This window comes from Anser cygnoides, chromosome 32 (genome assembly GCF_040182565.1).
Source record: "Anser cygnoides isolate HZ-2024a breed goose chromosome 32, Taihu_goose_T2T_genome, whole genome shotgun sequence".
Classification (NCBI taxonomy): domain Eukaryota; kingdom Metazoa; phylum Chordata; class Aves; order Anseriformes; family Anatidae; genus Anser; species Anser cygnoides.
Genome location: NC_089904.1, coordinates 856,000 through 874,575, shown reverse-complemented (window position 1 = coordinate 874,575; position 18,576 = coordinate 856,000). Strand labels below are relative to the sequence as shown.

The window sequence follows — 18,576 nt, the reverse complement described above, 5'->3', positions numbered from 1 at the left end:
CCCCCACTCCCATATGTCCCCCTTTCCCCTCACTATTTCAACTCCCATGTCCCCACCAGTAGTTTCCCAGTGAGCTACGTCCACGGGGCCTGAGGGAACCGGTGGACTTGCTAAGCCACTGGCCATCATACAGGAGAGGCTGTGGAAGTCTGTTTAAGTAGTTCCCACTGACTGGAGGAGAGGAAACATAGCCCCCATTCTAAAAAGGGGAAAATGGAAGACCTGGGAGCTACAAGCCTTCCTCCCTTTGTGGGGGTGCACAGCCTTCACCACCCACTGTCCGTCGTACCTGAGAAGTTGTTGCTGAGGGCTATAGAAAATAAGGAGGCGATTGGTGACAGACAACACGGCTTCACTCGGGGCAGATCATGCCTGACAAATCTGGTGCCCTTCTATGATGGGGTTGCAGCATTGGTGGGTAGGGAAAGAGCAACGGACATCATCTACCTGGACTCGTGCAAAGCACTTGCACTGTCCCCCATGATCTCTAAACTGGAGAGACATGGATCGGATGGACGGACAACTCGGTGGGTAAGGAATTGGCGAGATGGTTGCACTCAAAGAGTAGCGGTCAGAGGCTCAGTGTCCAGGCAGAAACCAGTAACGAGTGGCATTCCTCAGGGATCTGCATATTGACCAGTGGTCAGTAGCACCCAGGGGTGGGTCACTGCCCCCCATACCTGGATTTACCCCACTAAATGCCCTGGTTCAAAGCGCGTCCGTGCTGGCATCTCCTTCGGGCTGCGGGACACGAGCAGGGCCCAGCTGGGCTGTTTGAAATGCATCTTTTACTGTGCCTACAAGCCCTCCAAGCACCCCCGGTGTAGCTCCAGCACCGCCTGTTCCATTCAGTCCAGGGCCTTTGCTGGAGAGCTGCAAGTGCAGGGGAAACATCTCCCCTTGGCCTCCCATGGGGCAGGCTGTAGCGTGAGTGTGGGGGGGATGAGGACGACCTGAATGCATGGGGACACCCCAGGCTGGCAGAGCTGATTTCTGCTTGTGCTGTTTATTATTACTGGGATGGAACAGAAGAGGTGTTTTTAGAAACAGAATCCTAGAATGCTTTGGGTTGGAGGGGACCTTAATGACCACTGACCTTAAGGACACCCCCCCGCAGTGCCGGCTGTAGTGTGCCCCCCCCAGGGCAGGCTGTAGTGTGTGAGTGTGGAGAAGAGATCGACACCTGCCTCTGCATTTGTCCTCCTCGGGAAGTTGTAGAAAGCAACGAGGTGAACATGTCTCAAAAAAACAACAAAAAAAACCCAAACCTGTCTCAAAAGACCGACCTTGCGGTTTGGACAAGAGCCATGGAGCAGCTGAGTCTGTACAAAGGCAGGGGGTCGGCTAGTGGTGATGAAGAAGAGCCACCAACCTTCATCCCCACGACCCCCCGACGACCACCACCAGAAGGCACTGCGCGCGGGGATAGGTTATGCATATGTATAGGCATATTGGGAAACTTCATGCCTATGTAACTCTTTACTGTCTATAACGCAAGCAAGTTGCCGCGTTGGGGTGCGCATGCCTTTGGGAGCTGTCCCGCATGTGCCTGGTGCTGAAATAAACCACATACCTACTTTATAATTCATTTGCTTTGAGTTGTGGAGTTCTTCCACGAATCAGTGTCATAAGCAGCAATTTTCTATCCAGAGAGGCCTCTGTCTGCTCTCACCTGCTCCAGATCATGCTTACTGCCTGCAGCACTTGCTTGGCACCAACACAGGCAGAGAGCTAGGAGCAGGGCTGAGCGTGAGGGAGAGGCCAAGCCCTGCAGCTGCTGCTTGCAGCTCATCTCTTACTCTCAGGAGCACCGGGAACGGATGGGAACACCTCACTAAGGTGGCCTTGTCCCACGCCAGTGCACACAGCCTGGTCAGAGACGTGAGAGATGCAGAAGGGGTTCTGAGAGCAAGCCCATTCCCCAGTATCCCAAGCACGGGGAGAGGAGAGCCGCATGAAGGGAGAGCCAGTGTTGGGCTGGGGCATGAGCCCCCTGTCAGGCTCTTTCTCACCTGCATCTTGTCATAAGTCTTGGCAAAGACTTATGCAAGTCTTTGTCCGAGTCTTTTCAAAATGAGGGGGGTGTAGCTGCTTCTCCCTCAGGCGGTGGTGGCTTCTCCCATTCTCTTGCTTGTCAGAGGCATTCTGGGGTGATGTGGAGCTCCACAAGAGGAAGCGGCTCGGGCACCTGCTTCACAGAGTGCCTGTGGGATGGATGAGCTGTAACTGATGAGAACAGCCCCAAAGGCCTCCAGCCGTGGCCTGCTCCCCTGTACTGCGTCTGGCTGGGATAGAGTTAATATTCTTAATAGCAGCTTGTAAGGTGCTGTGTTTTAGAGCTGTGGCCAAAACGATGCTGGTAGTGCGCTGAAGTTGTTCGCTTTTGCTGACCAGTGTTTGCACAGCATCGAGGCCTTCTCTAGTTCTTTTACACCTATTTTTACACCTATTTACACTATATTTGTCTATTACACCCGCCCCTCGAGTGAATGGCCGTGGGGTGAGCCAGAGGTTGGGAGGAGACATAACCAGGCAGAGCAACCGTACTAACCAACGAGACGTTCCACGCCATGTAATGTCATGCTCAGCAATAAAAGGGTAAAAGAGGGGGTTTAGAGAGTTATGCAACACATCCTTTCCAGGATTGGTCCCATCACTGGGGATCGGTCATTTTAGAATAGAATGGAATAGAATAGCTTGAGTCGGAAGGGATCTTCAAAGATCATCCAGTCCAACAGCTGAACCACTCCAGAGTTAACTAAAAGTTAAAGCTTATTATTGAGGGCATCATCCAAATGCCTCTCGAACACTGACAGGCATGGGGAGTTACCACCTCACCAGGAAGCCTGTGCCAGTGTTTGACCACCCTCATGGTAAGGCAGTTTTTCCTCAGGTACAGTCTGAACCTCTCCTTGCGCAGCTTTGTGCCATTCCCGTGCATCCTTTCATCGGTTACCAGGGAGAAGAGATCGACACCTGCCTCTGCATTTCTCCTCCTCGGGAAGTTGTAGAAAGCAATGAGGTGGCCTCTTTGCCTTCTCTTCTCCAGCCTAGACAAGCCAGGTGACCTCAGCCTGTCCTCACAGGACGTGGCTTCCAGCCCTTTTGCCAGCTTTGTTGCCCTGCTCCGGACACTTTCAAGGACGTCCACATCCCTTTTGTGTTGTGGAGCCCAGAAGTGCACACAATACTCAAGGTGAGGCTGCACACGTACTAAATACAGCAAGAAAATTAATTATTAATTAATTAATTAAGATAATTAAATGCAGCAAGACAATTAACGGCTGGCTTTACTGGGTTGAATGCACTCCAGAATGCATTTTGCCCTCGTGGCTGCCAGGACTTGGCTGCTGGCTCACGCTGAGCCTGCTGTGGAGCTGCACCTCCAGAGCCCTTTCTGCTGAGCTGCTCTCTCCAGCCACTCGTCTCCCAGCCTGTGCTTGCATCCAGCATTACGCTGTCCCAGGTGCAGCACCTGGCATCTTCCGTTGTTGAACTTCATGCCGTTACTAATCTCCCAGTGTGCCAATCTGTCTAGATCCTTCTGCAAAGCCTCTCAGCCCTCCACGGAGTCAACGGTGCCTCCCAGTTTAGTGTCATTGGCAAACCTGCTGAGGACCCATTCCTCTCCTGCACCTAGATCTTTGATAAACATGTTGAAGGTAATTGGCCCCAGAACTGAGCCCTGGGGAAGACCGCTAGAGACTGGCCACCAGCCAGATGTAGCCCCACTCACTAAGAAACTTGAGGTTGCGCGCCAAGAAACGTTTCCCGCATCGGGACAAGAGGTTCCCAGCAGGCCCAACAGACCTCTCATTCGTACAGCAGGCCAGCGTGTATGAGTTGTGCGCTCAGTAGTGCCCAGATAATGATGGGGTGTGCCAGGCCCCTGTGTGCACTGCACCCTGTAAGGCTGGGCTGACTTGTGGTCACACTGAGGTCTGTTTGATGCCCTCTGCTAGCCCCACACACTGGTAAGCTGCCAAGCAGCCATTCAGCAGGCATATTTGGCTTTGCTCCATCACTGTTTTCAGCAATAAATCTATTGCTGCTTCTCTCTTAGGAGTGAAGCGCATCATTCCTTTTGCGACACATGGACGAGCACAGATTTCTGAGCTGGGATTCAGTGCTGCTGCCCACTGGGACATGGCTGTCACTGCTCTGGGGCTGGTGCCAGAAGTGAGTTGTGGAGGGACGCTTCCCAGCCCTCCATTAGCACCCAGGGGTGGGTCACTGCCCCCCATACCTGGATTTACCCCAGTAAATGCCCTGGTTCAAAACGCGAGGAGCTGTGAGGACCAGTTCAGTCCTGACTTGTTCCTACCATCTTCTTTAAACCCTTCCCTAGACTCTATGCCATGCTGGGAACAGCAGCCCCCGCTCAGCATTGGGGTGAGGGGCTGCTCACCCCATACATATCCACTGCTCGGGATAGCAGGCAGGTGAGGAAGCTGCCATCAGCGCACCCCAGGACCCTCCCGGATTGCTGATGTCTTGCGGTGTTATCCCTCCAGCACACAGATGGTGCTTGAAGTCCCCTGGGAGGACGGGGCCCTGCAAACGTGAAGTTTCTCCTACCTATCTGTAGAGGGACTCAGTACTTGTTTTTTTCCTGGTCAGTTCCCTTTCTTGCACAGGCACAGAGGAACTGGGTAGAGCAGCCTCGGTTTTATTTAGAGGAGATGTCAGTGGGGCAGCACGCCCTCACTGACCAGAGACGGGGTCTCTTCAAGGAAGTGTGCCAGGTCAGTGTAGGTGTCTTCTGGCAGCACTTGAAGCAGCAGGTGGTAGAAGAACTCCCGGTCGTAATAGGAGGCGTAGAGCACCGCGACACCCAGCATGAAAGTGACGGCCAGCTCCACGCACAGGAAGATCAGGCAGAATGTCCTGTGGGGCAGAAAAAGAGCTGGAAAAAGGGCAGGCTGGACGCATCCCGCACCCATGCCAGAGGGGGCTGTTCTGGGAGCCCCACAGGCTGCCCCTCCAGGCATTTCTCATTGCTCATTCGGACAGGCTTGGACGTGAGCCTCCACAAGCCCAGGAAGACACCTCGGCATTGGGCAAACACGCCGCAGCAGGCGTCCTGGCCATCCCAGTCGCTGCAGGGGAACCTGGGTGGGCACAGGGCACCTGAGGGGACACTCACCACAGCCAGGAAAAGGCACCTCTTCTCCTCGCCAGTTCCTCCGTCTTCTGTAGGTCAACACAAGGTAGGGACACTTGTCAGGCCCCACCGCACAGTCCGGTTCAGTACCCCACAGTAAATGCCAGTAACACACAGTACCCCAGTAAATGCCCTGGTTCAAAGCGCGTCCGTGCTGGCATCTCCTTCGGGCTGCGGGACACGAGCAGGGCCCAGCTGGGCTGTTTGAAATGCATCTTTTACTGTGCCTACAAGCCCTCCAAGCACCCCCGGTGTAGCTCCAGCTCCGCCTGTTCCATTCAGTCCAGGGCCTTTGCTGGAGAGCTGCAACTGCAGGGGAAACATCTCCCCTTGGCCTCCCATGGGGCAGGCTGTAGCGTGAGTGTGGGGGGGATGAGGACGACCTGAATGCATGGGGACACCCCAGGCTGGCAGAGCTGATTTCTGCTTGTGCTGTTTATTATTACTGGGATGGAACAGAAGAGGTGTTTTTAGAAACAGAATCCTAGAAGGCTTTGGGTTGGAGGGGACCTTAATGACCACTGACCTTAAGGACACCCCCTCCCAGTGCCCCCCCCCAGCACGCCCCACAGCACAGAACCTTCCAGAGCGCCCCCCCCCCCCCAGCCCGGCCCTGCCTCAGCTCTGCCTCCCGCCTGAGGGTGGTGAAGGCTCTGCACCCCCACAAAGGGAGGAAGGCTTGTAGCTCCCAGGTCTTCCATTTTCCCCTTTGTAGAATGGGGGCTATGTTTCCTCTCCTCCAGTCAGTGGGAACTACTTAAACAGACTTCCACAGCCTCTCCTGTATGATGGCCAGTGGCTTAGCAAGTCCACCGGTTCCCTCAGGCCCCGTGGACGTAGCTCACTGGGAAACTACTGGTGGGGACATGGGAGTTGAAATAGTGAGGGGAAAGGGGGACATATGGGAGCGGGGGCACAGGCGAGTGAAAATGGGGGGCACGCTGGGGGGCACGGGGGATTCTCAGGGAGCCTGTTGGTTGTGCTCCCAGATGGCTGCACGACGGCGGTGCTGTAGCGCAGGTTTGCGCTTTTGTTCCAAAGGGCAAAGTGACAGCGGAGCCCAGCAGAGCCTTCTCTTTGAGGCCCCTGAAGCTCTCCTGCAGGCAGCCAGGAGGGGACAGCTCACTCGAGGCCACACCTGAGGAGAAACAAGGTGCTTGTGGCAGAGCCGGGTGAACGATGGCGGCAGCAGGCACGGTGGGCCTGCAGCAGGCTTCCAGAAGCAGCAATGGTGTGAAATGCGTCACAGCTGGCACAGACCGCTGCCCCGAGCACACCTGGGCCGTTGGTCCAAAGGGGAAAGTGGGTTCTGAAAGAGCCGGGCCTTTCCAAGCAGCTCGTAGCAGGGAGCAGAAGCTTCACAAGTTACAGGCTGAGCAGCCTTTCCACAGCCCCCTGACGACTTTTTCAGTGGGGATCCAGCCACCCCTCTAGACCCTGCCTGGTCATACCATCCCCACCACGGTGGGTATGGTGTTCTGGGTCTGCCTGGGATGGACTCAACCTTCCCCACAGCAGCCCATGCAGCACTATGCTCTGTACTTCTGGCTAGAACTGACTTGATATTGCACCAATGTGTTTTGTCTACTGCTGAGCCGTGCTGGCACAGCATCAGGACTCCCACAGCGCCCTCCCTCTGCCACCCCCCAGCCCCAAATCCAGTCGGCTGGCTGTGGGCAAGAGGTGGGGAGGGGGCATTGCCAGGGCAGCTGACCCAAAAAGACCAAAGGGATAGTCCATACGGCAACGTCACGCTCAGCAATAAAAGCTGTGGAAGGGGAGGGAGAAGGGGGGGAGACACAGGGGACACAGATTCCTTGGTCAAGATCTTTATTTATTCCTCCGATTCCTCCGTTTCTTCCTTCCTCTCCTGCTGCAAGATCTCAGTTCATCATCGCTATCCTGCAGGAGATCACGTAGCTCTGGAGGCACAGTTGTCACCAGGTCATCGTCTGAAACTTCTTCTACCAAATTAGAGGGGACAAATCCTCTCGTGCCATCCGTCAGCTCTCCCACAAACCAGCCGTCTTCATCCATGTCTCCATAGACATAAACGTATTCTCCCGCAGTCAGAGGAAGCTCTGCTTCGGGGTGCTCATTAGGACCCTCAAAAGGATCGTAGCTGTATCGAGCTAAAAATTTTCGAAGTTTTAGCGATTCTTCTTCCGAGGACTGCAGGATGAAGGACACATGCTCTGCTCCTGCTTCTTCGTTCCCATGCACAGGGCCCTGGTCTGAAAGAAGGCGGCACCCAGGACTGTTGTGTGCGGCATCTGATGTCGAGGTGCTTGTGTGGGATGCCGGGACCTTGGTTGCCTCCTCAGAAACATCAGAGCTGTCTTCGCGGTTGCAAAGGTCATGGGACTGCTCTGCATAGGCCTGTGCTGTGGGAGAAGATGTCACCTGTGGTAGTCCTGAACCGACACGGTTGGATTCTTTTCTTTTTTCTTGCTCAAGTTGCTGAGAGAGCAGCTCCCATTGTTGACTTTGGTGCTGATTCTGTTTCTCTAATTCTCTCAGCTGCGCTTGAGACGCTTGCGTGTCTTCCTCATGTGTCCTTCTTTGCTCTGCCCAAGCCCTCTGCAAATGCTCAACTTCCTCTTTCTTCTTCTGCAGCAGTCGCCTTGTTTCCTCGAGGTCGTTCTCCTGTTGTTGCCTTCGTCCTGCCAGTTGTCTCATGGCTTTCAGTTCACAACCCAGATCTTGCAGTCGTGTTTGAAGACGTTTGGCCTCTCCGATGGCAGAATTTCGCTGCTCTGTCACTTGCACGAGTTTCCCCTTCAGAGCAGCGTTGTCAGATCGAACCTCGTCTATCCGCTCCTTCTGCCCACGGAGCTGAGAATTTTCTTCTGCGCGCCTGGCATTTTCATTTGTCATCTCTCTCAGACGCACTTTCAGCTCCTCGTACCTTTGCTGCAGTCTTGAGCGTTCCTGATCCAGGTTCCTGTGAGGCCTAAGTTTTGTCCCAGCCTCGGTTTCCGATTCCCCTCTCTGCTGCTGGTCGACCTGCTCTGTCTTTGCAGCAGTCTTTCCAGATTTCAGGGCGATCTCTTTCAGTTGCCTGGTGTTTTCTTTCAGGTGCTTGGTAAGGAGGCCTAGCATACTAGTCTTCTGCTGGAGCCTCTCCACCTCCTCCCCCAGTTCCAGAGCGCTTTCCTTCCCCAGAAGGCGGGTCTCCTCTTGAAGGACACCGCATTGCCTCTGCAGGTCCTCCAGGGCATGCTGCAGATGAGCTTTCTCCTGCAGCAGCTGGCTGTCTCCACTGCCAGGTGGGCAGGCCTCTTGTTGCGCTGCCACCTGAACACCCACGTCTGTGACCGCCCGCCCGCAGCTCTTCCCTTCTCCCTGGAGGTGAGCTTTTAAGCTGGAGTGGGTTGTCTGCTGCCCTCCTCCCCCAGCAGCACCAGATGCACCGGGGCTCTTCGAAGAGCAGGTCCCGGTGGTCCCTGCGCCCAGGCGAGTCTGCAGGCGGTGCCAGGCCGCAGCCCTGTCTTCGCTGTGGGAGGCAGACGGCCTCCCCTCAGCCTGCTCCAGGATGTACTGCTGGAAGAGCCTTCTCTGCAGTTCCAGTTCATTTTGGAGGCTTACGATGCGGGCGGTCTGCTTGCTGTCCTTCCGCCAGTGGAGCTGCCTGTGGACCTCCTGCAGCTTGCTGCGGGCCTCGCTGCTGCTGCTGCAGCCGTGCCTCACCAGCTCCTCGGCCAGCTCCTGCTGCAGGTCCCGCGCCTGGCGGACGGCGTCGTCCCGCTGCTCTTGGAGCAACTCCTGTGCCTGGCGCCACTCGGCCTCCTTCTCACGCAGCAGCTGACGGATCTCTGTTGCCCGCTGCTTCTGGCTCAGCTCCCACAGCCGCTGCAGCTCCCGTGCCCGTTGCTGCTCCCATCTGGAGCGTAGCTTCTCAGCCAGAAGCTGCCGCTCCTGCTCTGCCATCTTCTTTATCTGGCGGGTTTCATCAGCAAAGCGGCGGTGCAGCTCCTGCGAGTGGAGACGCTCGGCCTCCAGCTGGGCCCGCAGCGCCTCCAGCTCCTGCCTGTGCTCCTCCTGCTGCACAGGCCTGCTGGGGGGTCGCGCTGGGCCCCGACGGGATGAGGGGTGACTGTGCGCCACGGGCCCCTGGCCCACACCACCCCGGATCATGGCTTAAGGATTCAGAACGATGAACGTTCACCAAACGCTGCCAGCAATAGCCACCAGCGATCGCACGGCCTGGACCTCTGAGGGACAGCAGCCTCTGAGCCCTCAGCAGACACCGGCTCCCAGCACCGCGCAGCAGCAGAGGTCGCCTCTGCCACTGGCCCGGCCTGGGCGAGCGCGGCCTTATATAGTGTCCGGGTGATGACGTCATAGAGGAGGGATGACGTCATATGACCTCGTTAACAACCCTTCTAGGGGTTGTTAACCCTCGTTAACAACCCATGCTAATGGCTGTGTAATGCTGTATGTCATCACTACCACGCTTCCCACACTAAAGGACAGACGTGGCCCAGACCCGTAAGCTGTGCCCGTGCCTGAGGCCTCACAGACACATTCTCGTTGCGCACCTGCGCGGGGGCTCCGTCTGCACTCGTTAACAACCCTTCACCTCCCTCCTCTGCACCCCTTGCGCTGAGGCTGTCGGGGTGTGTCCGGGCGGGCACGCACCATATAAGGTCATATGACGTCATCCCTCCTCTATGACGCCATCACCCGGACACTATATAAGGCCGCGCTCGCCCAGGCCGGGCCAGTGGCAGAGGCGACCTCTGCTGCTGCGCGGTGCTGGGAGCCGGTGTCTGCTGAGGGCTCAGAGGCTGCTGTCCCTCAGAGGCCCAGGCCGTGCGATCGCTGGTGGCTATTGCTGGCAGCGTTTGGTGAACGTTCATCGTTCTGAATCCTTAAGCCATGATCCGGGGTGGTGTGGGCCAGGGGCCCGTGGCGCACAGTCACCCCTCATCCCGTCGGGGCCCAGCGCGACCCCCCAGCAGGCCTGTGCAGCAGGAGGAGCACAGGCAGGAGCTGGAGGCGCTGCGGGCCCAGCTGGAGGCCGAGCGTCTCCACTCGCAGGAGCTGCACCGCCGCTTTGCTGATGAAACCCGCCAGATAAAGAAGATGGCAGAGCAGGAGCGGCAGCTTCTGGCTGAGAAGCTACGCTCCAGATGGGAGCAGCAACGGGCACGGGAGCTGCAGCGGCTGTGGGAGCTGAGCCAGAAGCAGCGGGCAACAGAGATCCGTCAGCTGCTGCGTGAGAAGGAGGCCGAGTGGCGCCAGGCACAGGAGTTGCTCCAAGAGCAGCGGGACGACGCCGTCCGCCAGGCGCGGGACCTGCAGCAGGAGCTGGCCGAGGAGCTGGTGAGGCACGGCTGCAGCAGCAGCAGCGAGGCCCGCAGCAAGCTGCAGGAGGTCCACAGGCAGCTCCACTGGCGGAAGGACAGCAAGCAGACCGCCCGCATCGTAAGCCTCCAAAATGAACTGGAACTGCAGAGAAGGCTCTTCCAGCAGTACATCCTGGAGCAGGCTGAGGGGAGGCCGTCTGCCTCCCACAGCGAAGACAGGGCTGCGGCCTGGCACCGCCTGCAGACTCGCCTGGGCGCAGGGACCACCGGGACCTGCTCTTCGAAGAGCCCCGGTGCATCTGGTGCTGCTGGGGGAGGAGGGCAGCAGACAACCCACTCCAGCTTAAAAGCTCACCTCCAGGGAGAAGGGAAGAGCTGCGGGCGGGCGGTCACAGACGTGGGTGTTCAGGTGGCAGCGCAACAAGAGGCCTGCCCACCTGGCAGTGGAGACAGCCAGCTGCTGCAGGAGAAAGCTCATCTGCAGCATGCCCTGGAGGACCTGCAGAGGCAATGCGGTGTCCTTCAAGAGGAGACCCGCCTTCTGGGGAAGGAAAGCGCTCTGGAACTGGGGGAGGAGGTGGAGAGGCTCCAGCAGAAGACTAGTATGCTAGGCCTCCTTACCAAGCACCTGAAAGAAAACACCAGGCAACTGAAAGAGACCGACCTGAAATCTGGAAAGACTGCTGCAAAGACAGAGCAGGTCGACCAGCAGCAGAGAGGGGAATCGGAAACCGAGGCTGGGAAAAAACTTAGGCCTCACAGGAACCTGGATCAGGAACGCTCAAGACTGCAGCAAAGGTACGAGGAGCTGAAAGTGCGTCTGAGAGAGATGACAAATGAAAATGCCAGGCGCGCAGAAGAAAATTCTCAGCTCCGTGGGCAGAAGGAGCGGATAGACGAGGTTCGATCTGACAACGCTGCTCTGAAGGGGAAACTCGTGCAAGTGACAGAGCAGCGAAATTCTGCCATCGGAGAGGCCAAACGTCTTCAAACACGACTGCAAGATCTGGGTTGTGAACTGAAAGCCATGAGACAACTGGCAGGACGAAGGCAACAACAGGAGAACGACCTCGAGGAAACAAGGCGACTGCTGCAGAAGAAGAAAGAGGAAGTTGAGCATTTGCAGAGGGCTTGGGCAGAGCAAAGAAGGACACATGAGGAAGACACGCAAGCGTCTCAAGCGCAGCTGAGAGAATTAGAGAAACAGAATCAGCACCAAAGTCAACAATGGGAGCTGCTCTCTCAGCAACTTGAGCAAGAAAAAAGAAAAGAATCCAACCGTGTCGGTTCAGGACTACCACAGGTGACATCTTCTCCCACAGCACAGGCCTATGCAGAGCAGTCCCATGACCTTTGCAACCGCGAAGACAGCTCTGATGTTTCTGAGGAGGCAACCAAGGTCCCGGCATCCCACACAAGCACCTGGACATCAGATGCCGCACACAACAGTCCTGGGTGCCGCCTTCTTTCAGACGAGGGCCCTGTGCATGGGAACGAAGAAGCAGGAGCAGAGCATGTGTCCTTCATCCTGCAGTCCTCGGAAGAAGAATCGCTAAAACTTCGAAAATTTTTAGCTCGATACAGCTACGATCCTTTCGAGGGTCCTAATGAGCACCCCGAAGCAGAGCTTCCTCTGACTGCGGGAGAATACGTTTATGTCTATGGAGACATGGATGAAGACGGCTGGTTTGTGGGAGAGCTGACGGATGGCACGAGAGGATTTGTCCCCTCTAATTTGGTAGAAGAAGTTTCAGACGATGACCTGGTGACAACTGTGCCTCCAGAGCTACGTGATCTCCTGCAGGATAGCGATGATGAGCTGAGATCTTGCAGCAGGAGAGGAAGGAAGAAACGGAGGAATCGGAGGAATAAATAAAGATCTTGACCAAGGAATCTGTGTCCCCTGTGTCTCCCCCCCTTCTCCCTCCCCTTCCACAGCTTTTATTGCTGAGCGTGACGTTGCCGTATGGACTATCCCTTTGGTCTTTTTGGGTCAGCTGCCCTGGCAATGCCCCCTCCCCACCTCTTGCCCACAGCCAGCCGACTGGATTTGGGGCTGGGGGGTGGCAGAGGGAGGGCGCTGTGGGAGTCCTGATGCTGTGCCAGCACGGCTCAGCAGTAGACAAAACACATTGGTGCAATATCAAGTCAGTTCTAGCCAGAAGTACAGAGCATAGTGCTGCATGGGCTGCTGTGGGGAAGGTTGAGTCCATCCCAGGCAGACCCAGAACACCATACCCACCGTGGTGGGGATGGTATGACCAGGCAGGGTCTAGAGGGGTGGCTGGATCCCCACTGAAAAAGTCGTCAGGGGGCTGTGGAAAGGCTGCTCAGCCTGTAACTTGTGAAGCTTCTGCTCCCTGCTACGAGCTGCTTGGAAAGGCCCGGCTCTTTCAGAACCCACTTTCCCCTTTGGACCAACGGCCCAGGTGTGCTCGGGGCAGCGGTCTGTGCCAGCTGTGACGCATTTCACACCATTGCTGCTTCTGGAAGCCTGCTGCAGGCCCACCGTGCCTGCTGCCGCCATCGTTCACCCGGCTCTGCCACAAGCACCTTGTTTCTCCTCAGGTGTGGCCTCGAGTGAGCTGTCCCCTCCTGGCTGCCTGCAGGAGAGCTTCAGGGGCCTCAAAGAGAAGGCTCTGCTGGGCTCTGCTGTCACTTTGCCCTTTGGAACAAAAGCGCAAACCTGCGCTACAGCACCGCCGTCGTGCAGCCATCTGGGAGCACAACCAACAGGCTCCCTGAGAATCCCCCGTGCCCCCCAGCGTGCCCCCCATTTTCACTCGCCTGTGCCCCCGCTCCCATATGTCCCCCTTTCCCCTCACTATTTCAACTCCCATGTCCCCACCAGTAGTTTCCCAGTGAGCTACGTCCACGGGGCCTGAGGGAACCGGTGGACTTGCTAAGCCACTGGCCATCATACAGGAGAGGCTGTGGAAGTCTGTTTAAGTAGTTCCCACTGACTGGAGGAGAGGAAACATAGCCCCCATTCTAAAAAGGGGAAAATGGAAGACCTGGGAGCTACAAGCCTTCCTCCCTTTGTGGGGGTGCACAGCCTTCACCACCCTCAGGCGGGAGGCAGAGCTGAGGCAGGGCCGGGCTGGGTGGGGGGGGCGCTCTGGAAGGTTCTGTGCTGTGGGGCGTGCTGGGGGGGGGCACTGGGAGGGGGTGTCCTTAAGGTCAGTGGTCATTAAGGTCCCCTCCAACCCAAAGCATTCTAGGATTCTGTTTCTAAAAACACCTCTTCTGTTCCATCCCAGTAATAATAAACAGCACAAGCAGAAATCAGCTCTGCCAGCCTGGGGTGTCCCCATGCATTCAGGTCGTCCTCATCCCCCCGACACTCACGCTACAGCCTGCCCCATGGGAGGCCAAGGGGAGATGTTTCCCCTGCAGTTGCAGCTCTCCAGCAAAGGCCCTGGACTGAATGGAACAGGCGGAGCTGGAGCTACACCGGGGGTGCTTGGAGGGCTTGTAGGCACAGTAAAAGATGCATTTCAAACAGCCCAGCTGGGCCCTGCTCGTGTCCCGCAGCCCGAAGGAGATGCCAGCACGGACGCGCTTTGAACCAGGGCATTTACTGGGGTACTGTGTGTTACTGGCATTTACTGTGGGGTACTGAACCGGACTGTGCGGTGGGGCCTGACAAGTGTCCCTACCTTGTGTTGACCTACAGAAGACGGAGGAACTGGCGAGGAGAAGAGGTGCCTTTTCCTGGCTGTGGTGAGTGTCCCCTCAGGTGCCCTGTGCCCACCCAGGTTCCCCTGCAGCGACTGGGATGGCCAGGACGCCTGCTGCGGCGTGTTTGCCCAATGCCGAGGTGTCTTCCTGGGCTTGTGGAGGCTCACGTCCAAGCCTGTCCGAATGAGCAATGAGAAATGCCTGGAGGGGCAGCCTGTGGGGCTCCCAGAACAGCCCCCTCTGGCATGGGTGCGGGATGCGTCCAGCCTGCCCTTTTTCCAGCTCTTTTTCTGCCCCACAGGACATTCTGCCTGATCTTCCTGTGCGTGGAGCTGGCCGTCACTTTCATGCTGGGTGTCGCGGTGCTCTACGCCTCCTATTACGACCGGGAGTTCTTCTACCACCTGCTGCTTCAAGTGCTGCCAGAAGACATCTTCACTGACCTGGCACACTTCCTTGAAGAGACCCTGTCTCTGGTCAGTGAGGGCGTGCCGCCCCACTGCCATCTCCTCTAAATAAAACCGAGGCTGCTCTACCCAGTTCCTCTGTGCCTGTGCAAGAAAGGGAACTGACCAGGAAAAAAACAAGTACTGAGTCCCTCTACAGATAGGTAGGAGAAACTTCACGTTTGCAGGGCCCCGTCCTCCCAGGGGACTTCAAGCACCATCTGTGTGCTGGAGGGATAACACCGCAAGACATCAGCAATCCGGGAGGGTCCTGGGGTGCGCTGATGGCAGCTTCCTCACCTGCCTGCTATCCCGAGCAGTGGATATGTATGGGGTGAGCAGCCCCTCACCCCAATGCTGAGCGGGGGCTGCTGTTCCCAGCATGGTATAGAGTCTAGGGAAGGGTTTAAAGAAGATGGTAGGAACAAGTCAGGACTGAACTGGTCCTCACAGCTCCTCGCGTTTTGAACCAGGGCATTTACTGGGGTAAATCCAGGTATGGGGGGCAGTGACCCACCCCTGGGTGCTAATGGAGGGCTGGGAAGCGTCCCTCCACAACTCACTTCTGGCACCAGCCCCAGAGCAGTGACAGCCATGTCCCAGTGGGCAGCAGCACTGAATCCCAGCTCAGAAATCTGTGCTCGTCCATGTGTCGCAAAAGGAATGATGCGCTTCACTCCTAAGAGAGAAGCAGCAATAGATTTATTGCTGAAAACAGTGATGGAGCAAAGCCAAATATGCCTGCTGAATGGCTGCTTGGCAGCTTACCAGTGTGTGGGGCTAGCAGAGGGCATCAAACAGACCTCAGTGTGACCACAAGTCAGCCCAGCCTTACAGGGTGCAGTGCACACAGGGGCCTGGCACACCCCATCATTATCTGGGCACTACTGAGCGCACAACTCATACACGCTGGCCTGCTGTACGAATGAGAGGTCTGTTGGGCCTGCTGGGAACCTCTTGTCCCGATGCGGGAAACGTTTCTTGGCGCGCAACCTCAAGTTTCTTAGTGAGTGGGGCTACATCTGGCTGGTGGCCAGTCACTAGCGGTCTTCCCCAGGGCTCAGTTCTGGGGCCAATTACCTTCAACATGTTTATCAAAGATCTAGGTGCAGGAGAGGAATGGGTCCTCAGCAAGTTTGCCAATGACACTAAACTGGGAGGCACCGTTGGCTCCGTGGAGGGCTGAGAGGCTTTGCAGAAGGATCTAGACAGATTGGCACACTGGGAGATTAGTAACGGCATGAAGTTCAACAACGGAAGATGCCAGGTGCTGCACCTGGGACAGCGTAATGCTGGATGCAAGCACAGGCTGGGAGACGAGTGGCTGGAGAGAGCAGCTCAGCAGAAAGGGCTCTGGAGGTGCAGCTCCACAGCAGGCTCAGCGTGAGCCAGCAGCCAAGTCCTGGCAGCCACGAGGGCAAAATGCATTCTGGAGTGCATTCAACCCAGTAAAGCCAGCCGTTAATTGTCTTGCTGCATTTAATTATCTTAATTAATTAATTAATAATTAATTTTCTTGCTGTATTTAGTACGTGTGCAGCCTCACCTTGAGTATTGTGTGCACTTCTGGGCTCCACAACACAAAAGGGATGTGGACGTCCTTGAAAGTGTCCGGAGCAGGGCAACAAAGCTGGCAAAAGGGCTGGAAGCCACGTCCTGTGAGGACAGGCTGAGGTCACCTGGCTTGTCTAGGCTGGAGAAGAGAAGGCAAAGAGGCCACCTCATTGCTTTCTACAACTTCCCGAGGAGGAGAAATGCAGAGGCAGGTGTCGATCTCTTCTCCCTGGTAACCGATGAAAGGATGCACGGGAATGGCACAAAGCTGCGCAAGGAGAGGTTCAGACTGTACCTGAGGAAAAACTGCCTTACCATGAGGGTGGTCAAACACTGGCACAGGCTTCCTGGTGAGGTGGTAACTCCCCATGCCTGTCAGTGTTCGAGAGGCATTTGGATGATGCCCTCAATAATAAGCTTTAACTTTTAGTTAACTCTGGAGTGGTTCAGCTGTTGGACTGGATGATCTTTGACGATCCCTTCCGACTCGAGCTATTCTATTCCATTCTATTCTAAAATGACCGATCCCCAGTGATGGGACCAATCCTGGAAAGGATGTGTTGCATAACTCTCTAAACCCCCTCTTTTACCCTTTTATTGCTGAGCATGACATTACATGGCGTGGAACGTCTTGTTGGTTAGTACGGTTGCTCTGCCTGGTTATGTCTCCTCCCAACCTCTGGCTCACCCCACGGCCATTCACTCGAGGGGCGGGTGTAATAGACAAATATAGTGTAAATAGGTGTAAAAATAGGTGTAAAAGAACTAGAGAAGGCCTCGATGCTGTGCAAACACTGGTCAGCAAAAGCGAACAACTTCAGCGCACTACCAGCATCATTTTGGCCACAGCTCTAAAACACAGCACCTTACAAGCTGCTATTAAGAATATTAACTCTATCCCAGCCAGACGCAGTACAGGGGAGCAGGCCACGGCTGGAGGCCTTTGGGGCTGTTCTCATCAGTTACAGCTCATCCATCCCACAGGCACTCTGTGAAGCAGGTGCCCGAGCCGCTTCCTCTTGTGGAGCTCCACATCACCCCAGAATGCCTCTGACAAGCAAGAGAATGGGAGAAGCCACCACCGCCTGAGGGAGAAGCAGCTACACCCCCCTCATTTTGAAAAGACTCGGACAAAGACTTGCATAAGTCTTTGCCAAGACTTATGACAAGATGCAGGTGAGAAAGAGCCTGACAGGGGGCTCATGCCCCAGCCCAACACTGGCTCTCCCTTCATGCGGCTCTCCTCTCCCCGTGCTTGGGATACTGGGGAATGGGCTTGCTCTCAGAACCCCTTCTGCATCTCTCACGTCTCTGACCAGGCTGTGTGCGCTGGCGTGGGACAAGGCCACCTTAGTGAGGTGTTCCCATCCGTTCCCGGTGCTCCTGAGAGTAAGAGATGAGCTGCAAGCAGCAGCTGCAGGGCTTGGCCTCTCCCTCACGCTCAGCCCTGCTCCTAGCTCTCTGCCTGTGTTGGTGCCAAGCAAGTGCTGCAGGCAGTAAGCATGATCTGGAGCAGGTGAGAGCAGACAGAGGCCTCTCTGGATAGAAAATTGCTGCTTATGACACTGATTCGTGGAAGAACTCCACAACTCAAAGCAAATGAATTATAAAGTAGGTATGTGGTTTATTTCAGCACCAGGCACATGCGGGACAGCTCCCAAAGGCATGCGCACCCCAACGCGGCAACTTGCTTGCGTTATAGACAGTAAAGAGTTACATAGGCATGAAGTTTCCCAATATGCCTATACATATGCATAACCTATCCCCGCGCGCAGTGCCTTCTGGTGGTGGTCGTCGGGGGGTCGTGGGGATGAAGGTTGGTGGCTCTTCTTCATCACCACTAGCCGACCCCCTGCCTTTGTACAGACTCAGCTGCTCCATGGCTCTTGTCCAAACCGCAAGGTCGGTCTTTTGAGACAGGTTTGGGTTTTTTTTGTTGTTTTTTTGAGACATGTTCACTTCGTTGCTTTCTACAACTTCCCGAGGAGGACAAATGCAGAGGCAGGTGTCGATCTCTTCTCCACACTCACACACTACAGCCTGCCCTGGGGGGGGCACACTACAGCCGGCACTGCGGGGGGGTGTCCTTAAGGTCAGTGGTCATTAAGGTCCCCTCCAACCCAAAGCATTCTAGGATTCTGTTTCTAAAAACACCTCTTCTGTTCCATCCCAGTAATAATAAACAGCACAAGCAGAAATCAGCTCTGCCAGCCTGGGGTGTCCCCATGCATTCAGGTCGTCCTCATCCCCCCCACACTCACGCTACAGCCTGCCCCATGGGAGGCCAAGGGGAGATGTTTCCCCTGCACTTGCAGCTCTCCAGCAAAGGCCCTGGACTGAATGGAACAGGCGGTGCTGGAGCTACACCGGGGGTGCTTGGAGGGCTTGTAGGCACAGTAAAAGATGCATTTCAAACAGC

At 56.1% G+C, this 18,576-nt stretch overlaps 2 protein-coding genes and 1 long non-coding RNA gene across 3 annotated transcripts; 1 reads left to right on the top strand and 2 right to left on the bottom strand.

Moving 5' to 3' along the window:
* Positions 1-4,653: 4,653 nt before the first annotated feature.
* On the bottom strand, positions 4,654-5,410 carry LOC136788006 (uncharacterized). Its single transcript, XR_010827025.1, has 2 exons — positions 5,147-5,410; positions 4,654-4,887 (listed from the first exon to the last, which is right to left on the bottom strand). It is a non-coding gene; the product is annotated as an uncharacterized lncRNA (long non-coding RNA).
* Positions 5,411-6,994: 1,584 nt separating this feature from the next.
* LOC136787972 (RIMS-binding protein 3C-like) lies at positions 6,995-9,301 on the bottom strand. The gene has a single exon (XM_066985417.1). The coding sequence runs from the start codon at positions 9,299-9,301 to the stop codon at positions 6,995-6,997; it is 2,307 nt and encodes a 768-aa protein (XP_066841518.1).
* Positions 9,302-10,045: 744 nt separating this feature from the next.
* LOC136787971 (RIMS-binding protein 3C-like) lies at positions 10,046-12,352 on the top strand. The gene has a single exon (XM_066985416.1). The coding sequence runs from the start codon at positions 10,046-10,048 to the stop codon at positions 12,350-12,352; it is 2,307 nt and encodes a 768-aa protein (XP_066841517.1).
* The last annotated feature ends 6,224 nt before the right edge of the window (positions 12,353-18,576 follow it).